The 12,851-nt window shown below is 37.6% G+C and overlaps 1 protein-coding gene across 2 annotated transcripts in view; it reads right to left on the minus strand.

Moving 5' to 3' along the window:
* Nucleotides 1-12,851, minus strand: part of Cops2 (COP9 signalosome subunit 2) — a 32,016-nt gene that overhangs the window by 3,574 nt on the left and 15,591 nt on the right. Inside the window, exons 4-12 of one of the 2 annotated variants that reach the window (XM_052724906.1) lie at nucleotides 11,789-11,914; nucleotides 9,129-9,218; nucleotides 8,936-9,013; nucleotides 6,725-6,899; nucleotides 6,007-6,185; nucleotides 5,845-5,897; nucleotides 2,673-2,770; nucleotides 1,209-1,291; nucleotides 87-145 (exon numbers count right to left, since the gene is read on the minus strand). In XM_052724906.1, the coding sequence (XP_052580866.1) occupies nucleotides 87-145; nucleotides 1,209-1,291; nucleotides 2,673-2,770; nucleotides 5,845-5,897; nucleotides 6,007-6,185; nucleotides 6,725-6,899; nucleotides 8,936-9,013; nucleotides 9,129-9,218; nucleotides 11,789-11,914 (941 nt within the window). Of the gene's footprint in view, nucleotides 1-86; nucleotides 146-1,208; nucleotides 1,292-2,672; nucleotides 2,771-5,844; nucleotides 5,898-6,006; nucleotides 6,186-6,724; nucleotides 6,900-8,935; nucleotides 9,014-9,128; nucleotides 9,240-11,788; nucleotides 11,915-12,851 lie in introns of both variants that reach the window. The other variant, XM_052724905.1, reaches the window with a different exon arrangement.

The raw sequence follows: 12,851 nt of genomic DNA on the forward strand, positions 1-12,851 counted from the left end.
ACCCTCTGATAGTCTTCAGAGGCACCTGTACTCATATACACATACCAGACACACTAATAAAAAAAAAAAAATAGCCAAGTACTTACTTATCCAGTATGCACTGCACCAGCAAGCTTTCCACATCAGCTACGTCTATGTTTAGCTCCTAAGACAAAAGATTTCATTATATAATTCTACTAGTTAACATTTAAAAAGACTTCATAATTTTATATAATCATTTGGCTTTAATCTACACCACTGAAAGGAAACATTAATGAGGGGGTTTCATTTTTTCCCTTCTTTACCACAATGGTGATTTAACCCAGGAGCCCGCAGACATTAGGCAAGTGCCCTCTTACTGAGTTACAATCCCATCTGTGAAGAGATTTTTTTCTGGATGATTCTGGGCACTGAACCTAGGATATTGTATATGTACTATACCACTGAGCTCTCCAACCCTCTTTTCACATTTAGGGTAGGGTGTCAGGAAGTTAGCCAGGCTGGCTTAAATTTACTCTGTAGCCAAGGTGGGCCTTGAATTTACAATCCTCCCACCTTAATCTCCCAAACAACTGGGATTAGATTTACGATTCTAGACCTGGCTTGAGATTTTAAGCAAAGCTATTCTCACATCAAAACATCTTATAGAATACGAGCATGATAAAGGTTAATTCTGTCACCTTCTTTCCTTCTGGTGCCAGGGACTGAACTGCCATGAACCTGCTCACAGCAGGCAAGTGCTCTGTACCAAGCTATGCCCTCAGCCCTCTTCTAACTTCTGGGGTTCACCCCTACTCCACGTTTGCGGTGGTTGGGACGGGACCTTTATTAACGCTTCACTCTCTTCTGTCTGAGAATAAGGAAATCTTAGAAATAGATTTGTAATTTCTCCCATACATTAAAACTCTCTTCTGTTAAAGCAATTTACATTAAGTAACACTGAAAAATCAAACCTGTAACTTGGCACTTGGAAGGAAGAAGCAAGAGGATTAGGAGTTCAAGATCATCCTCAACTATACAGTGTTACATGAGTTTACACACACTCTCTCTAAGAAGTTAGGCTGGGTAACACAAAACCCATGTTTCAAAAATCTTTCCAAAATGAAGCTCTAAAGTTATATTCTACTTTAAAAAAAATGCTACAAGTCCAAGTTAGTCACTTTTAAAAAAGAAAGATGGGTATACTACAACTGTAGGCACTAATCATAAACACTAAAATCCACAAATACCTTAGAAATAAAAGGAATATGTATTCTTGTGTAAGGCTTAATTAACTTTATGAGCACTTGTGTTCGGATGTTTCGTAAAAGCTCTGAAAGACAAAGAGAAAAATAACACTGAATGTCTTTATGAATCATTTAAGTACAAGCCCCGTTAACTCACTACACAATTTACCTTCCAAACCATTCTGCTTTGTAAAGACACAGGTGTCTATATTTTAAAAATCTCAGGGTGGCAAAAGCAGTCTAATTAGAGGCCGCCTCTTCCGGTTTCTGGTTCTCTAATTATGTTTATGTGGCAACTCTTCTAAAATATTTGTCTTCTCAACATCCACTGTTCATCATTTCTTTAACACATTTTGTGAAGTTCTGACTCACACTATGAATGACTTGTCCTAGGGCTCCCACAATCTAGTGCATTACATCTTACACTTTCGTTAATTTCCATATACAATCTTCACTCTGTAGCCACAGTTGTCCTGGAACTCAGAGATGCTCCTGCCTCTGTCTGGCAGACATCACTATGCCTGGTCCATATACAACTCCTCACACACAACTGTCTTTTCAAGTAAAATTTATGACTAGACTGGAGTTCATAGATAATGCTTTCATACTTTTCTCTATTTACAAAGTATAGTACCACTCTAGGCTTATAAAAGAAATAAAAATAAATAAAAATCTACTGAATGAAAAAAAAATACAAAGCAGAGAACCAGAGAGCATTACTTCTGACGTCTTCTTCAGGGTTTTCTGGTGCATTTGACATTTAAATATTTAGTAGGTTGCTCCCAACAGTCACTTAAGCACCCTCAACAGTTCTTAAATTTGCTGGTTTTTTAAGACAGGGTTTCCTCTGTGTAGCCCAGGCTATCTTGTAATTCACTCCGTAGAGACCAGGCTGGTCTTGAACTCAAGAGACCCACCTGCGTTTGCCTCCCGAGTGCTGGGATTAAAAGCATGCTCCACCACTGCCTGGCCATCAATAGTTCTTAACAGACGGGAGCACTGGAGGCCCCAACACAGAAGCACTGGAGCTGTCCGAGGCCCCGACACAGAAACACAGAGACAGTTTCTGACTTTGGCAATTCAGCAGAAGGTACTAAGTCTCACTCATTCTAAGAACACTTCCCAGTGTTATCTTATGCTCTGGAGGAAACTCATCTCAGCATCCTCTACGAGGAGCAGTGCATTTTCACAGCCTTTTGACAATCTTAAAAACTAGGTTTGGATCTAAGTATCAATAATCAAATTGCAGCAGTATTTATATTAGAACAAAAAGGTAAAGGAAAATGAATGCCATGTACAGACCTGGTATTCCTATGAAGTTTGCTAATGATTTATACAACAGTTTCATATACTATGGTAGCACTTAGAAAAACTTCTGTCCTTTCCTATGGCTATTGAATTCCATGTGACCCCATTAAGAAGCATGTATATGACAACAGCAAAGAATTCAGGCAGCCAACAACATACCTTCAATGTGTTCTCTTATAAATGGATCATCCATGATGTTGCTGTGATTTGTTTTCAGAATCTTTTCAAATTCAGTGATGTCGTTATTCTGATAGGCACTAACAGGAAAAAAAAAGCATAAATGTTACCACATATGAAGTACTGTATCACATCATAATCCAGAGTCTACTTCTCAATCTTTATGTGCAAGAACCTAAGTTTATCATTGTTTCTGTCACAGAAGTCAAAATTGGATACACACATACATAGCCTCCCAAAAACTTTTCCAGAACCAAATAAACACATTCCTCAAACTTTAAAGCTTTTTTGTTTTCTAAAGGAAAGAGTAAATGAATCTTTTTGTTTGGGGGAGGGGACGTTATACAGATACATCAGTAATTTAAGATAATCTCAAATCTTTGTTTTGTTCAAAGTTGACAATAAAATGTTTATTATATTAGTTGATATTTTCAATTAAATTGTGCATTTCTGATCCCTAATTGATCTTAATGAAAGAAACCAAGTTTCATGCACATTATCCAACAAAAGAGCTTGGGCTTAGCTTTCAAATAAGAGAGCATATCCTTTCTGAAAAAGAAAATACAGCTTCCTAATTTTTATCTTCTAGAAAGCTACCAGCAACTGCAAAACCTTTTCAAAAGGCTTGATTCTCAAATCTTTCTAGCCTTAAAATCTCACCACCTGTCTAGCAGAAACACGAGTGACAGGAATGCCAAGTGAGCACACACAGAGGCCAGTGATGGAACCCCTGTTGCAGAAGGCCAAAGGCTGATTTATGTCTACAGTTCTCCTTCGGGATCTGGCACCTACTCTTGAAACAGCTGTGCAAGGCACTATGGGATTGCTCAAGGTGCTGAGAAGGAAGAGGCCAACCTTCTGGATATGGCACCACTGTGTGCTTTACATGTAAGACATATCATCAACCATCTGCACGCCCTCTGCTGTGATCCATCTGTTGGGTCGCAATGTAACTTCATGTTAGGGGCAGGTGATTCAAGTACTTCAACAGCAAATATTTTCCTCTAGTCTGCTGGCAACTGACTAGGAAGATAAAATTAGGAAGTATTACTTTCTTACCTACCCCAAAACACTGTAATGCACAACAGGAGGCATTTTCAAGTAGTGAAAACATTGCACGCATATTTTATCTTACATACATCTATATTTTAGCTATAAGAGATTTTCCCATTAAGTAGATTTTATTTTTATTTACTTGCTTGAGTAAAAGTGTATCATTATAATAACTTTTTGAGTTCCACTATAGATGCTTCACCGGGGGTAATGAGACATAATAAATACAGCATAATTATTACTCTGTAAAAGTATGACAAAGCAATTCTTTAATGTATTTTATTGTACTTAACCGATTTATGTAACATTAATTTCTAATCAAAACTTTCATTATTTCCTTAATTTTAATTGATTTTTAGCAATCCAATGCTATAAACAAAATATTTTAAAAGTATTCTTGACAGGTGGTAGTGGTGCATGCCTTTAATCCCAGCACTCATGTGTAAGACGAATCTTAAAAGGTCTTATTAATAAGAACAAACTCAGGGCCAGGTATTGGGGTGAGTACTAGAAGATCAGAGAGACAGAACAGGCCATAGCCAACCTCACCTCACCAACTCCTCAGCTGATCCTGTATCCTCGAACTGGAAGCCTCTGAGTCCTCACCCGAATGAATCTCAGTTGAACTGCTACTAAAAGCCTAAAAGCTTAACCAGGCTCTAGCTCTTGGTCCTCATGCCTTATATACCTTTCTGCTTCCTGCCATCACTTCCTGGGATTAAAGGTGTGGGTCACCATGCCTGGCTGTTTCCAGTGTGGCTTTGAACTCAAGAGATCTAGATGGATCGCTACCTTTGGAATGCTAGGATTAAAGGTGTGTGTGCCACCATTTTCTGGCATCTATATCTAGTGGCTGTTCTGTTCTCTGACCCCAAATAAGTTTATTAGGGTGCACAATATATTGGGGAACACAATATCACCACATTTATTTGGGTCTGAGTGGCTGCAGGCCCGGGCATGACTGGAGATAATTCCAGCTACACTCATGAGGCAGGAGTTCAAGACCAGCCTGGTCTATACAGCAAGTTCTAGGACAGCCTGGGCTACAGAAAGAAATCTTGTCTTGAAAAACCAAAAAAACTAAACAAATGTTAAACTTATTTTAAAAGTACTTCAAATGTTAATTTGTAGTAAAAAAAAAAAAAGATAATCTAACAAATGTATACAAATTAAACTACTTGAAAAAAGATTAGAGAAGTGTCCTTTCACAGCCAAACTTGATTCAACAAATATTTAAAGAAATTTAAAATGCGAGCAATGGAAGAATATATTGATTAGTATAGCAATGTAAGGTATTTACAGCAAAACTTCTCCCAAAGACTTATTTTTACTTAGGACTAAAATTAAGGTTTCTGTTTCTGTTTTTGAGGCAAGGTCTCACCATTATGTAGCCCCAGCTGGCTTGGAACTCACTCTGTAGACCAGCCTAGCCTCAAACTCACAGAGATCCTCCCACCTTTGCCCCCAAAGTGCTGGGATTAAAGGTGTGTAGCACTGCGCCTTGCCCTAAGTTGTTGTGTTTTTTTTTTAATGTCATTTTTATCTTGTTGAGAAAGTAGGTTGTTTTTTATGTCTCTTATTACTGAAAATTTTTTATTTATCTTGGACTAACTCACAACTGACTTTAGACTGAAGGTAGGCAGAGGTATTAATATTGAGAAACCAAGTTTTGACGTATTTCCAACTAGTTAAAACTGTCAGACATGCCACACACACAAACACATGGTTAATAAGAAAACAAACAAAATGGAAATAAATAAAAGAAATAAATAAAAAATAAAAAAGAAAACCAAGATGGGCCTGGTGGTACAGGCTCAAGAGGCCAAGGCAGCAGGATTCAAGTTCAAGGCAAACCTTGGCAACTGGGTTCACTCTCCCATACTAGAGACAAGGAAAAACAAACCAAGTGAGACTTTATACATAGTTGGTGACTAAGAGAAACAGCTCAATGGCTTCAAAAGACAAAATGACATGAACTTCTGGGCCTTTTACACAGACAGACGAACACCAGAAGCTGACGGTGAACTACTCTCGACTGTTGCCTGCCCTCCCTCTGTGAGCTGCTTTAAAGAAGGCTGCCTTAGGGAAACATAAAGCTTACCTTACTAAATTTGTCATTGCTAGAATTTCTGGATCATTTTTATACGGCTTGGCCTAACAAAGAAAAATAAAACAAAAACAAATTATGTGTGCATACTGAGAGAGTACCTCTTATTTCCCACAAGGTAATCAACTAATAAGAGAACTGAAAAAGTAGACATACCTCTTGTGAGTCAAATGGATTTATTCCTGATTTCATTAGCATATTTGCTAAGACCAAATATTTTAAACAAGTGGTTCGTCTTGGGCTTCCTGATTCATCATAATTCTTGAAAGCTTCAAAAAAATCAGTATGTGCCTTTTCAAATTCACCTTCTCTCAAGTGCATTTTACCACCACACTCTGTAAAGAACACACAGGAGAAAGAACACTTTCAGCTAGGCAAGAACAAGATTAGTTTATGAAGATCAAATGAAGGTGACTGTATTGGCTTTTAACTGAATGTCCTGCATGGTACTCCCAGGAAGCCCCGGGTAGTCACAGTATTTAACTGTACGTCCTGCATGGCTACAACCCAGGGCAGTCCCAGGTTTAACTGTATATCCTGCACGGCAGCCAGGGTTTATACCTTTATTCTATAAAGCAAGTTTTCTGAATACCAGCTGTCACTGCAAATTTTTACCACTTTTACTGAATAGGAAGTCATCTTTTATGTCATTACAAATCATGAGTGTTACACTGATAAGGTGACTTTTCTAAAAGTACCTTTACTACTATGACCTTGTTAAGACAAGGACCCATGTTAATTTCTAACAGATCACTTTATGACTTTCATACTTTACCATTTATGTGCAGTAAAACAGAAACAACCTAAGAGTCACTGAGTCCCAAGCAGTGACACCCGGTATCTTCCCTTCTACTTCTTGCTAACCCAGACTTGCCTCTGATGACACCCATGATCAGTGGGTGAGGGATGGCCGACTTGATATGAAGTGATTGCTCATAGAGTGCTTTAAGCTTTTTGTTGTTCTTCTGTGCTGTGTACATTTGAATCTCCAAAGCATAGATTTCTAATAACTGGGTACCTTTTTTCAGGTCATCTTCTCCATCATCAGTCTAGGAAAACAAGTATTTTTAGACAGGACAGAATGCAAGGACAACAGAGTAATTATTAGCGTTCATCTGGGAACTTTATATCCTCTCTGTATAAAAATGTATTAGATTTTACTGCATCATGGCTGATTGTATAGTGACCAAAGGAACCTTCATATGCCTTTACCATACTGTTACTGGATAGGGAAAAGGGCACCACAAGTTTTTGTGTGTATAAAATATTTGTTTAAAGAAAAGGACGTTCATTTATTCACTTAAGAAAAACTTTGTGTATGTACCATATGTGCATGGTTGTGCATTCCTGTGTGTAAGTCAGAGAAGAACAGCGGGTGTCATCATTTCCTGCCTTGTCTCTTGAGACAGGGTCTCTCACTGAACCTGAAGCTCACTGTTTCTTCAGTTAGGCTGGTGGTCAGCAAGTCCCAGCAATCATTCTTTGCCCCTGTTCCCAGCACTGGGGTTACAGGCATGCATGGCCACATTGACCTTCATCAATGGGTGCTGTGGATCTAAATTTGTGTCTCCATGCCTACTTAACAAAAGCGTTCTTACTTACTGAACCATCTCCCCAGACTCATGCATTAAAATCTGATGTTGGAAGGCCCTTGCCGTCAAGTCATCCATCCTTCACATGGTCAAGGAGAGAAGCAATTCCCACAAGTTTTCCTCTGACCTCAACATGTACTCTGTGGTATGTACATGCTTGTATACCCTGCACCCACTTAAATATAATTAAAAAAAAAATCAATGTAGCTTTATATTTTTAGCTAGGACGTATACTAATGGTCTTCCTTAAATCTTTACAATTGCTTTAAATTCATATATTCGGGCTGGAGAGATGGCTCCGAGGTTAAGAGCACCAACTGCTCTTCCAGAGGTCCTGAGTTCAATTCCCAGCACCCACATGGTGGCTCACAACCATCTGTAATGAGATCTGGCACCCTCTTCTGTGTACATAATAAATAAAAAAAAAAAAAAAAAAATTCATATATTCAATCAAGACAAACTTCCCCAGTGCATCTCGGGAAATAAAAATATGCTAAACTTCTCATCTAAGTCTTTCTTCAGTATGTCAAGGAAATCACATGGTGACCTGAAAGATGCTCTCCAAATGTGAGCCTTAGATAGTATATGGCCTATAGTAAAATATAGCTATAAATATTACTAAACAAAAAATACACACACTAAACCAAATTTATTGTTTGAGTCTTCGAACTTAAAATGCAGTTTAGTTATCCATTAATAAATCATAACCAGATTACCATACATCTGTCTCAACATAATTTCTCTCACATTAGAATACATAACCCTGTGCTACACTGGACTGCAGACATATAGACCGTCACTCCAAACTTTATCTGAGAGTAATGCTACAAATGACTTTGATGTCATATATCAGAATATAAAATGCCTTTGTTATTTATACTTATAAAAAACTCTTCCTCCATATTCTTAGAGCAAATAAGTAAACACAAACCTTATTATGTATTACACATTACTACACAGTACAAATTTACTACATATTAGAAGGGGCTTATTTGCTCACTGAGAACTATATCTCATTCTATGAAGGGTGAGAACTGAAACAAGCCATTTGGATCAGAGGTCTCAACCTGTGGGTTGTGACCACTTGGGTAGAGTTGAATGACCCTTTTACAGGGGGCACATATTATATATTCTACATATCAGATATTCACATCACAATTCATTACAGTAGCAAATGACAGTTATGAAGTAGCAACGAAAATAATTTTATGGTTGGGGTTACCACAACATATTAAAGGGTCACAGCATTGGGAAGGTTGAGAAGCACTGATTTCGACAAATACAGAAATCAGAAAAAATCACCATCACCCCCAAGCAAAGACTCCTTATATAGCCCAGGCTGGCCTTGAACTCATGATCTTTTAAAAACTTCTATCTTTTAAATTTAATTTTTGGGATGAATACTTGAACACAAACATTTCTAAATTAATTGAATACTATTATTTCATGTTTTTATCATAATGAAATATTAAGCAAAAAAAGGGAAATGTTACCTGACAAGACTGATGTAATTGGCGTAAAATTTTTTGAAGCTTTCCATATTCTTCTCGTTCTAAATATAATTTTCCAAGCTGTAAAAAAAGATTATTAAGATCAAACGCTTTTAGCAGGAGGTATGTATACTTAGGACACTTCACTCAAGTCACCCACCCACTCTTCAAAAGGAGGAACAAAAGCAAAGGTTACCTTTGTGTTTGTCTTAAACCACAGTCTATCATTCTTAGCATCTTTCAAAGCTTCCAATGTTGTTTCATAAAATTCCTGCAGTAAATCCATCTGACATAAAAAATCAGAATTCTATAATTGTAAACAGCAAATTTGTACCTGTTAATAAAGTTAATTTGAACAAACTAAAAGTGCATCTTTGAACTTTAATACATGTAAGATACACTACTTGTTTCTTACCAAATGTCTTCTATAATCCAAAACATTAAGAGAGACCATATTTATAACTCTTAAGATGTTTTTGCTTGTTTTATAATCCAATAAATATATTTTCTCATGTAACTACATGGCAATAAGTTCCAATGCCATAATAATCAGGTTTGTCCTTCCCAATCTAATCACTCATCTTCTACCAACAGAATGATACGCTGTCCTTTTAAAGTATACATACATTTTATTTACTCAGCCTTTATATCTTCTATAGAGGAAACACTAAGCAAACTCAGAGAGAGGGAGGAAGAGAGGGAGGGGGAGAGGGAGAGAGAACACACACAACAGTACTCCTCCTATCAAAATGATTTTGTTCTTCTGTTTTGAGAAAAGGTATTGCTCTATAGACCAGGCTTTTGGTGATGGAGTTAACCTTATCCTCCTCATGCTGGGATTACAGGTGTGAGCCACCACACATTGTGTATATTTTTTGAATAGTCCTATTTTTCTCTCAAAATGTGATTAGACAATTAACTGGGCTGCATAGCTCTCAAGTCACAGGGTAACCTTGGAGCTGGATGGAGGAAAAGTCTAGTTAATTTTATGTGGTAGTTTAATCACTACCGATTCACTAATCCATGTGCCTTTCCCCCCATAAAAAGCATTGTTTCAAACCATCTTAAACTTCTCTGCTAACCCTCTTCTATTCACAGCTTTGATCCTGGTAACTGGATCCCTAAATCTCTATGTACCAGAGAGGACAGAGAACCAGGAGAGCAGGGGAGCCTGACATTCTCAGGATTACTGACAGCATAGAGTAAGTTAGAATACCACCCACATAATAGTTCCTCGGCCTTTCAAAAGGCAAAAAGCTCTCAGATAAGAGCATTCAGAAGCATACAACCTTTTTAAAATTATTCAATTCTATTCCTCTGACATTTGGCATATTTATAAACACAGTACCAAAAATGTTCTTATGATTCTTGTTTGTAAGCACCAAAAAATATTCTCCCACTTAATTTAGTGTTATTTATTTAGATATAGCGTCTCATGCAATCCAGGCTAGCCTTAAATTCACCTTGTTCCCGAGGATGGCCTTGAACTCTTTCTTATTCCCACTGCCCCGACCTGTAAAGAACTGGAATTACAGGCATGTGCCACCAGCCAGGCTGGTCTCATTATACAGCAAAATTGCCATATGTAACTTATTCTAGAACTATCATCAAGTGATAAGGCTATTATCAGAATAGCCTTATTTTGCCTATTTTCAGAATAGATGTGGAAAATACAAAGAATGACAATAAACTATCTCAAGAAAGAGAAATAACATCTGGCTAAAAAAAAAAAAATGTGTGTATGTGTGTTTCGGGGGGAATGATGAGGCTGATTCTAAGAACACTGGTCAGGAGTACAAAAAGATACCAAATGATATAGAGAATATCTTGTGTTCAAATACCAGAGGGTAAGAAAGCTTAAAAAAAATTCAAGTAGCCAGGCGGTGGTGGTGCACGCCTTTAATCCCAGCACTTGGGAGGCAGAACCAGGCAGATCGTTGTGAGTTCGAGGCCAGCCTGGTCTACAGAGAGAGATCCAGCAAAGCTACACAGAGAAACCCTGTCTTGAAAAACAAAAACAAACAACAACAACAACAAAAATCAAGTAAAAACAATCACAGGAAAAAAAAAAGGAATGAAATACACAAAACCATCATTGCCTTTGTTAACCACCACATTCTAGAAGAACCAATCTCCCTTGCCCACCTTCCCTTTATCAGCTATCACCATGCATCCTTGATTATAGAGCACCTATCACGACTGTCACAGGATAAGTACTTCTCAAGGACTTTAACCTAATCAAATGTCATAACTTGTGACTGATGTTCAGTATTTAACACTCCCAATGGCTGAAATGAAGACTGAGGGTGCAGCTTCAATGGGAACAAATACTTGCTTAGCATGGTCAATGCCTAAGTTCAGATGCAGATACAATTTCAGCAAAAACAGAGCTATGATAGGTGAATGGAATCTGAATTGAATATAGATCAGCCCAAGTTATTTGTAGGTAATATTTAAGGATCTAAAGATATTACTAAAAAGAGATTAGGCTGGATTTATTACCTTTAAATATTAATTAGTACCAGAATCAAGAAAACAGAACATATTACTTTTACAGCACACTAATAACTATTAACTAGGCCTTTTCTTAAAAAAAAAAAAAAAAAAACAAAAAACAAAAAAACAAAGTCATGGCAGCCATGGTGGCACATGCCTATCAGCACTTGGGAGGCAAAGAGGGCAAGTCTAGGTGCCTAAGGCCACCCTTGACCACACAGTTAGTTAGGAGGCCAGTTTGGACTACATGAGACAGTCTCAAAAGGAAAAGTAACCAGCACAGCAGCAGCACCCCAAACCCACAGAACCATTACTTTAAATAACACATTGACAACTCAAGAGGAAAAATTCAAGTCTAACCTGTTTAGAAGTGGAGATATAATCAAGGATAGAATTAATGGACTTTTCAGAATAGTTCCTGGTAACTGCACTCCGAATATAGGTCAAGAGTTGCTTATATCTGTTCATCATTTCTGGAAAGTTTGTCTGTGAGGAAAGAAAAATGCATGATTGGAGACAGGACTAGAATTCAGCACAAACCACTGCCCACTGAATTGGACCTCGCATAATTCATGATATGCTCTTACAAAGGAGGAAGAACACTATAGACATGTTACCTTACACACAAGATGACACAAACTAATGTCAGAACTCAGCCTACTAAACAGATGAAACTTGTATATTTTCCAAGTTTCAAATATTATTCTTCACTGCACAAAACAACTGATTAAAAAACAATTAAGATACCAACTGAATAACTATGCAGATATCAACTATTTCTCCCCTAAATAAAGGTTCACCCTAACTTTCTAACAAGAGTAACATGTTTCATTTCTCCCTTGAACTGGCTGGCTTTCCATAAGGTCAAAGAACCTCCTTCAAGTTTCAGGACTCATCTCATATAAGAAAATTATCCCGGTGTGGCGTGGGGTAGCGGTGGGGAGGATCTGTGAGGAGTTGGGGGAGGGGAAACTGGACTCAGAATATATTGTGTGTGTGTATATATATATATCTACTTTAAATTAAAAGAAAGGAAATCATCCCATACAGGGCCCTACTCATAGTAGACACAGTTAATGTTGCCACTGCGACAGTATGTTGTACGGCTGTTTATAAACGGTTTTGGGTTATTTCAGGACACAAGAAAGATCTGGAGAAACAAAGGGATACTAATGAAATGCCCAGCAGTTAGATTCTATTGGGGAGTGTGTCATGTAAGTCAATGTTGGAGTCTAACTGTATAATCTGGTCTAGTCTCTACAATCTCTTTTGCTACTAACCTCTTCCGTTGACTTGTTTCTTTCAGGGAAATGGTGCACTGGCAGGTATAAATACTTTCTTCTGGTTATTAGGGTAAGGAATAAAGGAATGATAGTTAGCTACAGGCATCTGTTTTTCTAACTACGAAAGTTTCATGAGAACA

This window comes from Peromyscus californicus, unplaced genomic scaffold (genome assembly GCF_007827085.1).
Source record: "Peromyscus californicus insignis strain IS unplaced genomic scaffold, ASM782708v3 Scaffold_7__1_contigs__length_154581171, whole genome shotgun sequence".
Taxonomy (NCBI): domain Eukaryota; kingdom Metazoa; phylum Chordata; class Mammalia; order Rodentia; family Cricetidae; genus Peromyscus; species Peromyscus californicus.